General features: G+C 38.1%; 2 protein-coding genes across 20 annotated transcripts in view; one reads left to right on the forward strand and one right to left on the reverse strand.

Annotated features, from left to right (window-relative positions):
• ANKIB1 (ankyrin repeat and IBR domain containing 1) overlaps window positions 1-6,051 on the reverse strand; it is a 157,503-nt gene extending 151,452 nt beyond the window's left edge. For 3 of the 7 annotated variants that reach the window (XM_086397936.1, XM_086397935.1, XM_086397931.1), the window contains exon 1: window positions 5,911-6,045. The gene's annotated coding sequence lies outside the window, so the exon portion shown is untranslated. Of the gene's footprint in view, window positions 1-5,910 lie in introns of all 7 variants that reach the window. The other 4 variants (XM_086397938.1, XM_086397937.1, XM_086397934.1 and 1 more) reach the window with 2 other exon arrangements.
• A 473-nt stretch (window positions 6,052-6,524) lies between these two features.
• Window positions 6,525-19,111, forward strand: part of KRIT1 (KRIT1 ankyrin repeat containing) — a 40,303-nt gene continuing 27,716 nt past the window's right edge. Inside the window, exons 1-5 of one of the 13 annotated variants that reach the window (XM_086397947.1) lie at window positions 6,525-6,983; window positions 11,947-12,072; window positions 13,149-13,308; window positions 17,120-17,272; window positions 18,418-18,547. In XM_086397947.1, the coding sequence (XP_086254073.1) occupies window positions 17,197-17,272; window positions 18,418-18,547 (206 nt within the window). In that variant the 5' untranslated portion in view covers window positions 6,525-6,983; window positions 11,947-12,072; window positions 13,149-13,308; window positions 17,120-17,196. The remainder of the gene's footprint in view (window positions 6,984-11,946; window positions 12,073-13,148; window positions 13,309-17,119; window positions 17,273-18,417; window positions 18,548-19,111) is intronic. The other 12 variants (XM_086397941.1, XM_086397942.1, XM_086397946.1 and 9 more) reach the window with 12 other exon arrangements.

Genomic DNA, 19,111 nt, shown 5'->3' on the forward strand with positions numbered 1-19,111 from the left:
GGAAACTGTAGATGAGTCAAAGAAATAGAAAGATATCCCATGTTCTTGGATTGGAAGAATTAATATTGTTAAAATGGCCATACCACCCAAAGCAATCTACAGGTTTAATGTGATCCTTATTAAATTACCCATGACATTTTCCACAGAACTAAAATGTGTAAATCCTAAAACTCATACAGAACCATGAAATTCGGCCCAGAATTGCCAAAGCAATCCTGAAGAAAAAGAACAAAGCAAGAGGCATCAGCCTCTCAAGCTTGCAACAATACTACAAAGCTACAGTAATCAAAACAGCATGGTATTGGCACAAAAACAGACATACGGATTCATGGAACAGAACAAAGAGCCCAGAAATAAACCCACACATCTAAAGTCATTAATCTTCAACAAAAGAGGCAAGAATATACAATGAGGAAAAAGACAACTCTTCAACAAGTGATGTCAAGGAAAGCTGGACAGCCACATGTAAAAAGAACACATCCTCTCATCATATGCAAAAATAAATTCAAAATGGCTTAAAGACTTAAACATTAGACACGACACCATAAAACTCCTAGAAGAGAACATAGGCAAAATATTCTGACATAAATCATATCAATGTCTTCTTTGGTCAGCCTCCAAAGGCAACAGAAATTAAAAACAAAAATAAACAAATGGAACCCAATTAAACTTGCAAGTTTTTGCAAAGTAAAAGAAACCATAAAAAAAAGAAAATAATGAAAAGACAACCTACAGAACAGGAGAAAATATTTGCAAAATGATGCAACTGACAAGGGCTTAATTTTCAAAAAATACAAATAGCTCTTACAAGTCAAAAACAAAACAAACAGCCCAATCCAAAACTGGGCAGAAGATCTAAATAGACATTTCTCCAAAGAAGAAATACAGATGGTCAATAGGCACACAAAAAGATGCTCAACACCTCTAATTATTAGGGAAATACAAATCAAAACTACAGTGAGTTACCACCTCACACCAGTAAGAATGGCCACCACCAAAAAGTCTACAAATAACAAATGCTATAGGAGGTGTGGAGAAAAGGGAACCCTCCTACACTACTGGTGGGAATGTAAGTTGTTGCAGCCACTGTGGAAAATGTACGGAGGATCCTTAGAAAACTAAAAACAGAATTACCATATGGATCCAGCAATCCCACTCTTGGGCATGTATCTGGACAAATCTATAATTCAAAAAGATACATGTACCACCCCCATGTTCAAAGCAGCACAATTTACAACAGCCAAGACACGGAAGCAACCTAAATGTCCACTGATTGATGAATAAAGATGTGGTACATATATACAATGGAATGCTACTCAGCTATATAAAAAACAAGAATGAAAAAATGCCATCTGCAGCAATATGATGCAACTGTGGAAAATTCTGAAAGAGATGGGAATACCAGAACACCTGATCTGCCTCTTGAGAAATCTGTATGCAGGTCAGGAAGCAACAGTTAGAACTGGACATGGAGCAACAGACTGGTTCCAAATAGGAAAAGCAGTTCGTCAAGGCTGTATATTGTCACCCTGTTTATTTAACTTATATGCAGAGTACATCATGAGAAACGCTGGACTGAAAGAAACACAAGCTGGAATCAAGATTGCCGGGAGAAATATCAATAACTTCAGATGACACCACCCTTATGGCAGAAAGTGAAGAGGAACTAAAAAGCCTCTTGATGAAAGTGAAAGTGGAGAGTGAAAAAGTTGGCTTAAAGCTCAACATTCAGAAAACGAAGATCATGGCATCCGGTCCCACCACTTCATGGGAAATAGATGGGGAAACAGTGGAAACAGTGTCAGACTTTATTTTTCTGGGCTCCAAAATCACTACAGATAGTGACTGAAGCCATGAAATTAAAAGATGCTTACTCCTTGGAAGGAAAGTTACGACCAACCTAGATAGCATATTCAAAAGCAGAGACATTACTTTGCCAACAAAGGTCCATCTAGTCAAGGCTATGGTTTTTCCTGCGGTCATGTATGGATGTGAGAGTTGGACTGTGAAGAAGGCTGAGCGCCGAAGAACTGATGCTTTTGAACTGTGGTGTTGGAGAAGACTCTTGAGAATCCCTTGGACTGCAAGGAGATCCAACCAGTCCATTCTGAAGGAGATCAGCCCTGGGATTTTTTTGGAAGGACTGATGCTAAAGCGGAAACTCCAGTACTTTGGCCACCTCATGCGAAGAGTTGACTCATTGGAAAAGACTCTGATGCTGGGAGGGATTGGGGGCAGGAGGAGAAGGGGACGACAGAGAATGAGATGGCTGGATGGCATCACTGACTCGATGGACGTGAGTCTCAGTGAACTCCGGGAGTTGGTGATGGACAGGGAGGCCTGGCGTGCTGCGATTCATGGGGTCGCGAAGAGTCGGACACGACTGAGCGACTGATCTGATCTGATGCAACTAGAGATTATCATACTAAGTGAAGTAAACAAGAAACAGAAAGACAAATACCACACGGTATCACTCGTATGTGGAATCCAAAATATGACACAAATGAACCTATCTATGAAACAGAAACACAGAGAGAAGAGACTGGTGGTTGCCACAGGGAGGGGACTGACAGAGGGATGCAGCAGGAGGCTGGGGGTAGCAGATACAAGTTTTTACCTAAATAGGTAAGCAGCAAGATCCTACTGTACATCACAGAGAACTACATTCAATATTCTATGATAAACCATAATGGAAAAGAGTATTTTTAAAAGAATGTATATATATTTATAACTGAATCAAATGGTTATACAGCAGTAATTAACACGTTGTAAATCAACTTTACTTCAACTTTAAAAATTGTTTTACCTACAGGAAAAAAAATTAAACAGTTATAGCTATATAACAAGTTTATACATAACTATATAACAAGGACTTCCCTTGTGGCTCAGCTGGTAAAGAATCTGCCTGCAATGCAGGAGACATGGGTTCGATCCCTGGGTTGGGAAGATCCCCTGGAGAAGGGAAAAGCTACCCACTCCAGTATTCTGGCCTGGAGAATTTCATGGGCTATATAGTCCATGGGGTCGCAAAGAGTCGGACATCACTGAGCAACTTTCACTTTCAACTATATTACAAATCTTTTTCCTTAATGGGAAATCTTAATGTCAAATCTTTTCTAGCGTATAACAAATAAAACAATATTCAGCATTACTATAAACCAGAATCTGTGTGGTTTTTAAATGGAGATAAAATACTTCTTAGGAAAGTAATAAGAATCAAATGAAATAATGTAATAACAAAATACATGGTGGTAAGTGTGAATTAAACATTCAATAAATGGCCTTTACTGTGTTAATTCTCATAGAAAGGAAGTCAAACAATCCTGAAATATGGTCAAGTGACTTAAAAACGTATTAGAGATGTCTGTAAAGGCATATGGATAAAATCACAGTCAAATATACACAATGGCAAATTCAACAAGGAAAGGAATCTTAATTTACTCATCCTTGAAGTCCCTGAATCTAACACACAGCCTGGTACACAGAGTAGGCATTTAATAAAGGTTACTGAAATGAAGTGAATATGAAAGTTAGTCATCTGAAAAAAAAAAAACAAACAGGTAATCTGAGGTTGTCTGAAAAATAAAGAATCCCCAAATTACCAATACTATTGTCCGAGTAAATCACACTTTGAGAAAGAAAACAAAATACCTACACATTTTAAGACCATGCACAGAAACTCCTCTCAGACTGGTCTTTTTAATAATGACGAAGTCACTCTCAAATCTGTTTTGGCAAATGTGTCATATATAAAGTTCAATATTAGAAATATTTTAAAATTTCATCAATTAACTGTGCATCCCCAAATGGGGAAAAGTACCCAAAACACTGAGGAATCTTTCCTAACTTCCATTGGAGGAGAATCAGATCAACTTAAATCATGGTTCTTCCATCTATTTATATATGAAAATTAGTTTAAGCTTTTACCTACAAGTAAGTTGTAAATACACATATTTCACTTTCACAAGTTCAAATGCACACCCCAGAGAAGGAAACAAAAAAACCCAAACTCTCTCAAAAGTGGGTAGTGCTCCTATAGGAGTATAAAAGAGTAGCAAACAAAATTTCCCTCCCATGTCTCAGCAGCCACCTGTTACAGCCCACACTTATGGCACAGGCAGCATGGTTCGGGAACACTTTCATATTGAAAACTCAAAATTCCCAGTGCAATGGACGAGGGAAAAATCATAATGTGGAGATACAGCCCTATCTTCTCCACTCTAAGTCCAGAGGTAGTAGAGGTCAATACACTTTTTTTTTAAAAGATTTTCTTCAAGTTATTGCCCATTTTACTAAACGTAAAAACCACACCCTTAGTAATACATTTGACTCTGTGCGGTGCTTGGCTTCTGAAACATGCCAGGAAAGTACATTTCCAGAGAGACAGCTGGAGCTACATCTCTTAAGCCTACTTCAAACTAAAATCTGTGAACAGTGTGCAGTTACAAATCAAATAATAGTCTCAAATCAACTGCTGGGAGGTTTTGAGAACAAAAAAAAATTACTGTTAAATACATTTACCTTTCTGAACAAAATGATGTTTTTTGTTTTTAGGGAAAAAAAAAACACCCACACACCAAAGCTACCAGTCTACATAAGAGAATAATTTAAAGAAGAGTAACAGAGAGCCTGCAATACACAGAGGAAAATCATTCTTAAATTCTCTTTTGCTTTCTACAATGCCTTTAAAAGTATAAACTACATGAAGGCACCTAAGTCACCAGACACTGTCAGCGTTACAGTTATTCTTAAGGGTAATTTCTGGAAAGTTCTGCAGTGGCAATTTAAAAAAAGCAAACCAAATTTTAACGAAGAAAAAAATGCTTAGTTCAAAATCTGGAAATACACGTTGATGGTTTTTACGGTGAATTCTTTTTTTTCTTTAAACTAAGAAACAGGAAGGTGACAGGCACAATGGTGAGTAACATCTGTAGGTGGCTGAGCCAAACCAAATTCAAAAAGATCTCTGTGGAATTAAGGATTTCAAATAATATCTTGACAAATATAATATGACATGATCAAAAACCACTTTAGCTACTTTTTTCCTTTACTAAGAAAGCAAAACCTTCCAGTACAAAGGTTTTCACATCACACACACTGGAAGAATTAAATGTAAATCCAAAACACTAAAATTATCAAAAGGCAACCAAAACACATTTGAAAAAATGAGACTTCCGTTTTTCATACCGATTTCTCAGACCTACTAGTAAATCTCCCCTGGAATGGGTCTTCATTTCAATTTAAGATTGTTCAATATGCCACTTCTTGTGAATACAGCTTGTGAGACTAATTCTCCAAACCTCCTCCGGAGATGCTTAATTACAGCTCTAATTCCAATTTCCTGCGACTCAGTCACACACAGAAAACAGCTTATATACACAGGAGAGGAGAGGAATGGAGGTCCAGGGGAGCGGCCCGTTTTTGTGTGGTGGCAGAAGCTGCAAAAATAAAGGTTCACTGGAGCTATTATCCCCACCCATCACAGCCCTCCAGAACGCTTTCATCCATCCACCCGCTCCAGACTCTCGAGCTCTCCAGAACGGATGAACCCGTGGCTTTCCACGTCTCAGAGGATGGGCGGGGGACGCTCTGAGGTCCGGGGTACACATAGAAAAAGAGGGAGGGCACAGATCCTTTGAGGACGGAGGGACAAGGAGATGCATCCAGATGAGGAGGCTGGGACGCGCCACGGAGACACCGAGGCTTGCAAATTCGCTGACAGAAAAGCTCACAGGAGGCAGACAGGGGATGTTGCCTGTTCAGAGACGGGAACAGACAATCCTCCAGAAGAGAAGGGAGACGGCATCTGTAAGAGTCCCGGGAGGGCGTGAACTAGGTAGCGCTGAACTCGGAGCTCAAAATGGGTAGAAACCGCCTCAAAAAGACCCGCACGGCGAGGCTGAGACTTACGGTTACTTCCCGGGCTGAGGGTAAGGGTCGGGTGGACCCTGCAGCTCTGCAGCTCTGCCACCGCCGTGGCGCCCCTGTCTCTCCAGCCGAGCCGGTGACCTCAGGTACTCTATGCGCCCCACCCACCCGGGGGGACGCCCCTTCTCGGCGTGCGCCCCCTCCTCGCTGGCCCGGACGCGCCCGCCTGCCAGAGACTGCTGGGGCCGAGTGCGCACTGGAGGCCCGCGGGGACGCAGCGAGAGCTAGAGGCGCCCGCGGCGAGGCTCAGACTGGGCGGGCGCCCCCCATCCCTCTCCGGCCGCCGCGCCGCCTTACTCGGGGGAGGGGAAGAGGGGGCGGTGGCTCTCGCCTCCGCCTCGCGGTCAAGTCCGGCTCAGGCTCCAGCCTGGAGCGCGCGCGCGCGCAGCCCGGGCCGTCCTCCTCCCCTCCCCCGCCTCCGGCTCAACTGCTGGCGCGCCCGCAGCCGCCACCACCCCGTCCCCGAGCCGCTCGCCACCAGCCCCAGACAGCCGGCACCCCAAGCGAAAAGCGGCAGGAACGGCAGCACCTCGGCCACCGCCCCGGAAGCTCTTCCCCACCAACCGGGAGGCTTCAAGGGGTGTGAACCCGGAAGCGATTTCCTCGCCCCGGTAGCAGCGGGATGGAACGCTAAGGCCTTTGAAGACCTGGAATCCCGTAATTTAGAGAGCAGGTGAAGTGTGTATGGCGCAGAGCTCAGAGGCGAGCAGAGGCCAATAAAGAGCCGGTGGACAAGAGGCTCTCCGATCCCAGAGACCGGATCTCTCGAGTTGCCGGGTGTGGGTCGCGGCCGTACACGCCGGGCGGCTTCAACGGGCGACCGAGTGTTCTCCTGTCACAGGAAGTTGGGCCTGGCCGCTGGGAAAGCGAAGGGAAGGCGGAATGAAAAAGCAGTGAAGGGCCCCCGCCCCCGCCCCCAGGTGACTGTCCCACCCACTGAGTTGAATGTAGCGGCCCGGGAGGCACTCGGCCCCCAGCACGGGTGAGACGAGGAGGACGGTCCAGACTCCAACGAGAGAGACGGAGAGGTAGGAGGCCGAACTGTCTCCATCCAGGCAAGGACTTCATTTCTTATAAGTAGTTACAGAGAAGCCAAAGACACTTTTTGGGTGGCATCTCTTTGTGCAAAGAGGCGTGCCCGCCCTTTTCTGGTAATGGACGCTGATGGGTGGTGGTGGCCGAGGAAAACGCCTAGGAAGTTTTTATTTTTGTCACTTCAGGAAAAGCGATTGACAGCAGCTCGCCCCTCCTCTCTGTCTTCTGCGTCATTTAAGGCTTTTGGCTGTCTTTCTTTGCTTGTTTCTTCGTGGTGTTTTTAGCTTCACCAGAAATTTTTCATCTAGCTGACCTGACTCCGGATTTCACCTCCATTCCCATCTCACGCATGGAGAGGTTTTTTAACTTCAGTCTGCTTGCCAGTGCTTCCTCACCATCATGTCTTTTAACTGTTTTGATGTCCTTATTTATTTGGGGGAAAATGTCAAAAGCTCGAAAATGTTTTCATAACAATAGAAAATCAAATATTTTATGGTCTTTTTTACTTAATCCCATGTTAGGTGTATTGGTTATTTTTCCCTTCGAACTGGGTTGTGGAACCACAGTAGGACTTGATATAAAGTATATTTGGATATACTACAGATGAAATCAGGCTCCCCCAAATAACCTCCTCAAATGTTCACTGTAGGAATTCATTAGTTCCTTCTCTGTTAGTCAGATTTAGTATAATTGCCTTCAAAAGTTATTTGAAGATTATTAAATATCTTACAGAATAGAATGTGACTTAACAGAAAGAAAGAACTTGAAAATTACCAATGATGCTTTTTCATATTACCTAATGTTTGGTAGAACTGGTTCAAAGGACAGGAACAGAGCAAACTAGAAATAGCACCAATGACTGTTTTCTATTCTGCTTTATTATTATTTCCTCTCTTTTTATTACTGTAAGCCAATTTGAGTGGCAAAAGGATGAAATTTTTAATGGTCAGCCTATCCTTGGAGGGAAATTCTTACTGATATTTAGTTGCCATCTCTTGTCTCTAATACTATAATGCTTTAAAATATTAAATCGTTTAATGAGAGTAGAGAAGTGGCTAGTAACTTAGCTACTCCGCCTCGGTTTTTTTCTTCTGTAAAAGGGAGATAACAACAATAATAACTACGTCATTAAGTTTGGGGAAGAATAAAATGAGTTAATGCATGTAAAGCCCTTAGCACAGTATCTAGGATGTAATAATCATTGTAAGTGGTGGTAATTATTCATATTATTTTAAAAAGTTGAGAAACTTTGCTTAAGGATGAAGGAGGGAATCAGGTACATCCTACAGAGCCCTAATGCTCAATTTTTTTGTTTTTAATTCATGAAGTACACTTTCTGATCATTGTTGCTAATTTATATTAGCATGTACTTTGCAAATTGGTAAATCATCTTGTCTGGAGTAGGAAATGGCAACCCACTCCAGTATTCTTGCCTGGAGAAGCCCATGAACAAAGGAGCCTGGCAGGCTACAATCAATGGGGTCTCAAAGAGTCCGACAGGACTGAGCAGCTGCACACACAAATCATCTTGTCAGTTTTGACTTCTGGTAACTAAATTTACAATACCTATATTCATGTACTGAATCTTCTCTTTTTCTGCACTGCAAAAATACTTTGAAAGTTTGTCCATCTTGGGGATTCCGTGGCGGTCCAGTGGTTAATTCAGATTGTGCATGCATTGCCTAGGTCCCATTTTCAGTCCCTGGTCAGGGGACTAACATACTGCAAGTCTTGTGGCATGGCCTAAATAAATAAATTTCATTAAATTTGTCCATCTGTACTCTATGTAGTAAACGTTTCTTCTTAGCAACATTATTGGCAGTTTGTTCAACAGGACCTGCCCCATGAGGACTAAATGGTGTCTGTTCACCCCATTTTTCACCCAGTCATAGAGATGAGAGATGCCCATGTTTTCAAATGATGCCTGGTAGGTCTCAGGCCAAATGAGAACCTCTTCACTTATTTGTAAGGCATCATTAGTCAGGCAACATAGTATCACTTATGCCTAAGCATTTTCCAAAATAGAATGATTGGTGAACAAAATGCCACATTTCTTCCTATTCTTAGTCACTTGAAGGCTTATCTAAAATTCTGTCTAAACACATTACAAACTAGTTATACCATTTTCTGTTATTTTTAGCTCAAATTACTCTCTCTCAATCCTTTTGCATGTGATTCTGCCTTAGCAGTTTTGTCTTCATATATTAGTAGCTTTTGTTCTTTTCCTAACTTAAGCCTTTGTTTTCTTCCTTCACGTCACTGGAAGTATGTATATTTCAAATATTCTTTTTTTTTATTGTATCACATTTATCTTTTAAAAATTCAATGTACTGTGCAATACCAAATATTCTAGATGAGTAATAAGTATTAGTAAATAAAGCACTTTGCCAGTAGATTTTTTTTTTTTAACAGGTGACCAACAGTTTAATCAGTTCGCTTTAAAGTGTGTTTAGAAAACTAAGAATTACTTGATTTCTCATTTTAGATGCTTAATAGAAAAAGGGTTTCTGTAATTGTGCCATATATGTTATACAGTGTATTCATAATACAGTGTCTTTCTTTTGGGGACTGTCAATATTCAAAGAGGCAGGCATACATTTCAAAACTTATTAGGTTTTATATCCTGAAGTCATTGTTAATCTGAGGTGAAAAGTAAGTGCTAAATTGGAATTCTGAGAAGAAAAAAGTCTCATTGTTTTTCACTAATAGGAAGTTCTATTGCATGAGGTGGGTTTTAAGATGGTCTTATGAAAAAATTGAACTGAAAAAAATCCCACAAGGTATAGAGTGAGAATGCATGTCTTCAAAACTTCTCACAAAATGAAATGTCTCAAACCTAATGTTCTATCGTAGTTTCTCTGTTATCTATAGTTTGTCTGGATCTAAATTAGTGAAAATTTTTATAACCTAAAAATTTTTATAATTTATAAATAAATCTTATAATTTAAAGTTTTATTACTTAAATAATTTATAGATTAAAATAATTTAAAATTTTTGTACAATAATAATTTTTTAAAAATTTTAGCTAGTGTTTACTTAAAATGTCAAAGGTTACTGAATTTTAAAAGCATTCTTTTTAGGGAAATTTTCTAGTTTTAAGGTGGTGGAAGGGAGTAAATTAAAGATTTTTTGTTATTATGTAAAGAAGTGAATTAAAGATTTCAAAATGACTTTATTTTGCAGTTGAGAAAACAATAAAGTCCTCTATCTCCTCTCAGATGACATTCAAAACCTTTCTTGAAAATGAGCTCTTTTTTTCTGAGAGTTGGAGCAATAAGGAAATTATTAAATATAAACAGATCATTTTAATGCCTAATGGACTTTTAAAAAAACTGAAGAAGGTTCATCTTACCATGGCCAGGAAAGCAATTCCTTGCTTGATGTTCTTCTCAAAACTTACTGGCATATAAATGAGAGGTAAATTTTAAAAAAAAATAAAATATATTCAGTGCAAAGAGATGTTTAGTCTCTCAGTCGTGTCTGACTCTTTGCATCCCCATGAACTATTGCTCACTATGGGTATTCTCCAGGCAAGAATACTGGAGTGGATTGCCATGCCCTCCTCCATGGGATCTTCCCAACTCAGAGATCAAACCCAGATTTCCTGCATTGCAAGTGGATTCTTTACCATCTGAGCTACCAGGGAAACCCATGAAAAAGAAAAATTAGTCCAGCCATGAAAAGAAAAATTTATAAGAGCACTTTATGAGGAGATGGGACTATGAAACAACCAAGAAAGTGCTTGAGCTTCAATTACTTGTTGGAAATTGCCCAGTGGAGACTTAAAATTAGTCTGGGGGAAAAAGTGTACATGTGTATATGTATGTGTGTGTATATATATACATATACATATATATATTTGGAAGCAAACTTTTTAATTATCCACAGAATTGATAATGGAAGTGAAGAACATTTTTAAGTCGATATCAGAAAGCTTTTATCAACTGATTTAATGTTTTTGTGTCTGTGATAGGCATCTCCAATGAATATTAAACTATCCTTTCAGTTCAGTTCAGTTCAGTCGCTCAGTCTTGTCCAACTCTTTGCAACCCCATGATGGCAGCACACTAGGCCTCTTTGTCCATCACCAACTCCCGAAGTCCACCCAAACCCATGTCCATCTAGTCGGTTATGCCATCCAGCCATCTCATCCTCTGTCGTCCCCTTCTCTTCCTGCCCCTAATCCCTCCCAGCATCAGGGTCTTTTCCAAAGAGTCAACTCTTCGAGTGAGGTGGCCAAAGTATTGGAGCTTCAGCTTCAGTCCTTCCAATGAACACCCAGGAGTGATCTCCTTTAGGATGGACTGATTGGATCTCCTTGCAGTCCAAGGGACTCTCAAGAGTCTTCTCCAACACCACAGTTCAAAAGCATCAATTCTTCAGTGCTCAGCTTTCTTCACAGTCCAACTCTCACACCCATACATGACCACTGGAAAAACCATAGCCTTGACTAGACGGACCTTTGTTGGCAAAGTAATGCCACTGCTTTTCAATATGCTATCTAGGTTGGTCATAAACTATCCTTTAGTTCATCCAAATATCAAAATTCTTTTTAAAGATTCTGGAAAGAATGTCAATCGCAGCTACCTATTTCTAGCTTCCAAACTTAACAATATGACATTCACTTTTGGAATTTATGAATACTATTCTGAATCACTATTTCAAGGCATTTTTACTTAGTTATTTATAAGACATTTCATAATTATATCACCTTTTTTACAGGTCCAAAAGGCAGATTCTTAACTAAGAATCTGTTAAGACCTATGAAAGTATATATCCCCATTAAAAAAAAAAATCTACCTTTAATAGAAAAGGAAACAAAGACTACAAGGTATCTGAAATTATTCATAGAGGTTTACTAGTGGTGAGATGTGATCAGTCATCTCTGACTTGCTTTTTATATAGTACATATATTCTAAGACAGAAAAACCAACATTTTATTAGTTGTTCTCATCATGATTATGTCTCCTTTAATCTTTCAAGGGATTTCTTTGTTTTTATAAAGCAATGGGAAATCCAGAAAACATAGAGGATGCATACGTTGCTGTTATTCGGCCGAAGAATGCTGCCAGTCTCAATTCTCGGGAATACAGAGCTAAGTCATATGAAGTGAGCACAGCTGACTAACATTTGATTTTCTACCACTGAATGTCATTCTCCATTATCATTTTCATTCACATTTAAAGTCTTACCATAGCCTGTAAATTATTGATAACGTAGATATTGACAAGCTAGAATTTACGATTATAGAGCTCGTCCCATCACCATGTCTTTTTTTTTTCTGCTGCATGTATTTTGACCATTTTTTTCTATTCATTGATATGGATAAATTCTTAGATAGTGAAAGTTACTTATTAGAGTTTTGCATATATAATTTATGAGAGTTTGGTTTTTACTAGAGTTTCTGGAATGGCTTGCAAAAAAAATTGCAAAATTCCAGTCTAAATTTTATTATGGTTATTTTTCAAAACTCTATTTTTAACAGTTCATTTAAAAATATCTTTACCTTTAATTGTTTTAGGCAATTAAGTTACTTCTCTGAAATCTTGAATACATTATTAGTATTAGTAAACATGACTGAGGCACAAAAAAAGAAAAGCCCAAAGCAGATTTTTATCTTTACTATGCAGCAGATTCAAGCATCATAAAATACTTCTAGTCTAATCCGCTCAGTCCTGTCCAACTCTTTGTGACCCCATGGGCTGGCAACCCCATGGGCTGTAGACCACCAGGCTTCTCTGTCCATGGAATATCCCAGGAAAAAATATTGGATGGGTTTGCCATTCTCTTCTCCAGGGGATCTTCCTGACCAAGGGACTGAACCTGCATCTCTGGGTATTCTGCTTTAATTGCCTTTTCAAGGTTAGTTATCTGAAACCTATTAAAGGATACTGCAAGGATTCTGAGGAGGCTGCCATTCAGCAGTGCTGTGGCTTACTAGTTCTCAGTCCTGGCTACACTTTAAATCACCTGGGGAAGTTTAAAACTTCAGTACCACAACCTTACTCCCCTGACATTCCAATTTACTAGGTCTGAGATGAAGCTATACATTGATCCTGTTCTAAAAGGGTACATGTTATTCTAATATGCAGCTAGGCTTAAGGTTAAGAAAGATTTCTGGCTATATTTTAGGGCAAGTACATTTTATTTTAAACATTCTCTTAATGTTGTTTTTCTCATCCAAGATTTTGTTGCATGAAGTTCCCATTGAAGGACAGAAAAAAAAGAGAAAGAAGGTTTTGTTGGAAACTAAACTGCAAGGTAACAGTGAAATAACACAAGGCATATTGGATTATGTAGTAGAAACCACCAAACCAATTTCTCCTGCAAACCAGGGTATCAGAGGTAAGAAATTTTTCTCTTTAACACAGTTGGTTTTAATTGCTTGTGAAGGAAGACATTTTAAAAATATATTAAAGTCAGTTTCTTTTTATGTTCCTTTTCATTGAAAAACTTGAAAAAGACTCATTATTTCTGGGGTTTTTTTTTAAGGTGGAACCAAACTCCCTTCAAGAAGTTCCTTGACTATAATGCTTTTTAAGTTAAAAAATATTTTTTAAATATTTTAATAATTTTAAGTAAAAAAAAAAATTGAAAAATATTTTTGCAGTTTCTTTTTTTTTAATTGGAGTATAGTTGCTTTACAATGTTGTGTGAGTTTCTGCTGTACAGCAAAGTAAATTAGCTATATATACACATAAATCCCCTTTTTTGATTTCCTTCGCATTTAGGTTGCTTCAGAGCACTGAGTAGAGTTCCCTGTGCTGTACAGTCGGTTCTCATTAGTTACCTATTTTATACATAGCAGTGTATATGTACGTCAGTCCCAGTGTCTCAATCCGTCCCACCCTCCCCTTCTTCCCTTTGTATCCATACGTTTGTTCTCTCTCTCTCTGTCTCTATTTCTGCTTTGCAAAGAAGTTCATCTATGACATTTTTCTAGATTTTACATGTACGCCTTAATATATAATATTTTTTTCTCTCTGACTGACTTCACTCTGTGTGACCATCTCTAGGTCCATCCATATCTCTGCATATGGCACAATTAAGTTGCTTTTTATGGCTGAGTAATATTCCATTGTATGTACGTACCACATCTTTGCTCATTGCTCTGCTGCTGGATTTTTACGTTGCTTCCATGTCTTGGCTATTGTAAATGGTGCTGCATTGAACATTAGGAAGCATATATCTTTTTGAATTATGGCTTTCTCCAGATATATGCCCAGGAGTGGGATTGCTAGATCATATGGCAGTTCTAAAAAAATATTTCAATTGTGTTAATGATTTGTTCAAGAAAGAGAGGAAGCCAAAGTGGCTTGAAAACTAAAAAGAAAGCACAAGTTTTTTTGTTAGAAGTATAATTTCCCTAGATAAGTATCTTTGAACTACTGTTTTTATTTCTTTACTCCAGGACACAGAAAACTATAAACCTCTCTCCATAACTAAGTAGCAGTTAAGATTCTGTGTATTAGAGCAAGTCATATAAATTACCAGGTAGCAGAGGTTTTCTTCCCATTTGGTCACAAGAAGAAAATCATTTTCAACAAGCCAAACTGTGAACTGTAGAAATATTCACTCTAAAAGGTAGAGGCCCCATTTACAAGATAATCTATAGCTTATGAAACTGATTAAATATCAATGATCAATTTTATCAGGCTGTGCCTCAAAAGAAGCAGATAGCAGTTAGAAGTTCTAGAAATTATACATCTGTCCAGAATTCAGGCATTATAATTGAAAAGGTAAAGCTAATTTCAGTCAGACAACTGTTGAGAGCAGTTGTTGGTAGTGAAGTAAAACGCACCTCTCTGTGCCTAAATTTTTGGGGTTTTTTTACAGCTTATTCAGTGTTTTTTTTTTTTTTCTGTTCATCTCTTTTCAGTAAAGAGACTATTATTGTTGTAAAGATAAGGCTGAATCATGTCATTTGATTTATTGGTTATTTGGGATACTTGTTCTCTAGAGATAAGCTGAACTAAGCCTGTTTGATAACTTCTGAAGGTACCATTTACCATATTTTACCTCCCCAACAGGTAACCTCCTCAATAGGGCCTGAAGAGTTTTTGCAGTTCTGACCATTGTAACTGGAGACTATAAGAAGTTCCTGCATAAATGTACAGATCTTTGATACACATTCTGAGTCCCACAAAGAGAATCCCCTTTCCCTGATTATCAGATTGACTTTTTAAATAAAGTGATCTAGAAATTGATCTTAGCTGAAAAAGGAGGACTATCCCTGTGGGTGATCAGGCATATGAAAGGCTCCTTTGGATGCCACAAATTTGTCAGCTTTTTCTACCTGTCTTAGACTTCTCTTAGTAATTTGTATTACTATTACTTAATTGTTTTAGTTATCAGTACCTATTCTGAGATCAAATTACTGAGACAAAGTCTGAGCCCAAATCACGTATTTGAGCTGAGATAGAAAAGTCATAATTTGCTATGAATTAGCCAAACTCTAACACTTGGTTCATTCCCCAAGAAAGGGGATATACATGATATCAGTGTGAACAAAAATGTCCCCTGGCACAGAGGACTGGTAGTTTTTCTTAGAAGTTACGAGTGGATAGGCACCCTGAAATATGTCTAGCACAATTATGTCTTGTATACTTAGTAGAATGTGCTAATAAATTTTCAGGCATCTTTTAACAAGAGAAATGAAAATAAAGTTTTTACTTAACTAAACAGTTAAAATAATGAACCATATCATACCTGACTATCCTATTCAATTGTTTTTCTAAAAGTGTGAAATATTTTTATAGAGAATATGATTTCTTACATAAGCATCACATGAAAATTACAAATGACTTTATAACTGCAGTAGTTTTGCCTTTTTGTGCAATGCTATACATAGTTTACAAAGCACTACCACAATTACTTATCCATGAAATTCTTAAATTGATCCTGTGAGTTGGTATACGGTCATTTTCACATCTGTAAAATGGAAATGCAGACATGCTGCCCAGTCGCTTCAGTCGTGTCTGACTCTTCGCAACCCCATGGACTGCAGCCCACCAGGCTCCTCCATCCATGGGATTTTCTAGGCAAGAGTACTGGAGTGGGGTGCCATCGCCTTCTCCGAATGCAGACATAGGCACCTAGAAAAATCATATTCCCATTTGTGGAGGACTTAGGACTAGAACTGTATTTCCCAACTTGTAGTTAGTGCTTTTCTCCTCCCCTAACCCCCCCCGCACCACACCCCACCCCCTGCCTGAAATAGATCTCATAGTTGCATATAAAATTGGCAAAGTAGTCAGTTTCGATCAGAACTAGGTTTAGGGAAGCTACAAGGCAGGAAAGATTAAGTGGGACAGGACCTCAAACCAGACAAAAGTAATATTACCTCTGAAATTTATTAGAATGTTTTTCTTTATTTAACACTTACATTTTGTACCAGTGTCAGTTTTGTAGAAAATTGTTTGGGGGCTCTAATAATAATCGGCCATAATAATCACAAATATTCACTCTAGCATTTTGTGAATGAATGAAGCTGTTTGAACACTTGTAGTATCTACTTGTCCACAGATGGCATCCAGCCAGGCATTCCTACCTGGGTCGAGAACAAAGTTCTGTTTCTGGGAGTGGGGAAGTTGGAAGGGTTGATAAAAATCATGACAAAGATAGCCAGAAAATGAAAGGTTTCAGAGTGAAAAACTTTTTGTTTTTATTTATTGCCCCTTTGCTGCAAATCAGGAACAAGAGACTAAGAATGATGGGTAAAATTCAGAACAATAATTTATAGCCCAATCAGATTTTAATAAAGCCTGAAATTGAGGATGGAGGTTGAATATTAAATGAAGGGTTACTAAACTTTAAAACTCTGTAATTCATACATACTACCCTTCTTGGCCAGCTCAGACTTTAGTGAAATTCTCACCATCTACGTCCCAACTGAAGATGTGCATGCCTCTTCACCTTGCAGGGTGCTCTGCTATTTGGCTGCTCTGCCAGTCCTTAGTGGGGCGGATTTCCTTGCTGTGCATGGGGAGCTTCTCTCCTAGTGAGTCAGAACCAGGGATCTGTTGGATAATTGCCTACAGAATGATGTACATTATTATCAGAATTACCAGTTTTTATTAGTGCATATAATAAAATTGACTTTTTATATTTCAGTTCCTCTTATACTGCCTTTAAAATATTTTTTCTAATTCTCAAGGTAATTTATAAGATTTTAAAAGGCCCGTTATGTTTATCTTTACTGACTTAAAATGATTAGGAAAACGAGTGGTCCTGATGAAGACATTTCCTCTGGATGGGGAGAAGGTGGGCAGAGAAGCGGCATTATTTATTGTTCCATCAGTTGTTAAAGGTAAAGCCTTGAGTTTCGTCTTGTGAATCTTGGTGTACCTTAGGTGCTAAGCTAAAATCTATGGAGGAACTTAGGAATTTGGAGTCATAGTTACTATTGCAATACTGTTGTAAAAATCATATTTTTAATATAACGGAAGATGGAGAAATTTGTTACTTAACGATATTTGATTCCCAAGTAATATTCAGGCTTCTGGACTAATCGTAAAGTTTTTGTTTCTGTTTTTAAAAGTAGAATAAAGAAGTGAGGAAGGAACGTATAATAAAAACAAAAAGTTTTCAGGTTATAATGAGGTATTTTTCAGACTGTGCTATATAAATAGAATAGAAATAAAAATGTACGTATTTTGGGAAATTAACAGATTATCATCAGAACCTATCTTGTATTGGGGATAAGAAAGTGTCGGTTTTAAAATACTCCACCCAACAATAATGGTAATATTTAAAGAACTTAGATCTAATGTGAAAATTTAATTTGAGCTTTGACAAGGAATTTATCCTATTATCCTGGAATAATAGAAAAAATATTGAGCTTCAGTCAGACCTGCAGTCTACTAAGTTTTTGTTATGGGCAAACCACTTCTTTAAGCCTCACCTCTTTATCTATAAGATAGGTATCTGCTCCTGCTTGATTCATTGTGCTGGAAGAATCCAGTGAGGTATTCGATGTAAAAGTCACTTTGGAACCTGTAGAGTACTGGCTTCATGTAAGGTAGTAATCATACTGATGATATATTAATGGCCCAATGTGGGCATCTCATCAGACTGCTGCTACACAGTACTTAACATACGTTTTATTAGCCAGCTCTGCCAGTCCAGATTTCTTTTTCCCAGCCATACTTAGGTTAAATAGTTCAGCATTTTACATGATATTGGAAATCTTATTGTTAATCAGAATTTTACAACATTGTTGAGCAAGAGAAAGGGGAAACAATTTCTGTAGTCCTACAAGATTCTAAATTCTGCATTCACCCAATTGGACAAGGTCACAGAGCTGGCCAGCCCTTGAATCCAAGTCTTCTAATTACAAGTCTAGAACAACTTATACTTATCAGTTTTTTTAAACATACTGTATACGTTTAAATAAAAAACACGCAGTTGTAAGCCTTTTATATGATGGCATAAATCTTCATTTTTCTTTTTCAGATAATACTAAATATACTTATACTCCAGGATGCCCAATTTTTTACTGCTTACAAGATATTATGCGAGTCTGTAGTGAATCCAGCACTCACTTTGCTACACTTACAGCAAGAATGTTAATAGCCTTGGATAAGTAAGAACTGCCATTAAAAATATTTTTTAATAAATCAAATACATATTCATAATAGAAATTAGCTTTGTGAGATAGAAATACTTTATGGATGAAAATAATAAAATTTATAATATATTTATTATGAAATGGTAAGTTTTTGAAGTATAATATAAAAATTTTAAACCCCAAAGATAAGATTGTCCTGATTTATTTGCAACATGTTAATTTTATTCTTTGAAAGTGACAAAGATTGCCCTGGCTTAAGAATTAAGATTCCTTTGTTATAAAACAAGGTTTATTATTGATTTACCCCTATTAGTGAACAAGTCATTTAACCTGTGAAGCCTTTGTCCTGTAACAGCAGGTCTCATGTCACCTACATATCAATGATTTAAATTTTAAAGTGCTTCATGTTTTTGAAATGGTTTTAATTATTTAGTGTTATATACATTTTTTTGTTATATGCATTTAAAAAGAATAGTTTGCTGTATCCAGTAATAAACCTTTATTTACAGTAAGTGAAATACTTAACTAACACTAATTAAAATTATAAAAATCTGAATGTAGTATTAGAAAGAGTTAGAC

Source organism: Bos grunniens, chromosome 4 (genome assembly GCF_055505025.1).
Source record: "Bos grunniens cultivar Pamir isolate PY7600 chromosome 4, Bosgru_T2T1.0, whole genome shotgun sequence".
Lineage (NCBI taxonomy): Eukaryota > Metazoa > Chordata > Mammalia > Artiodactyla > Bovidae > Bos > Bos grunniens.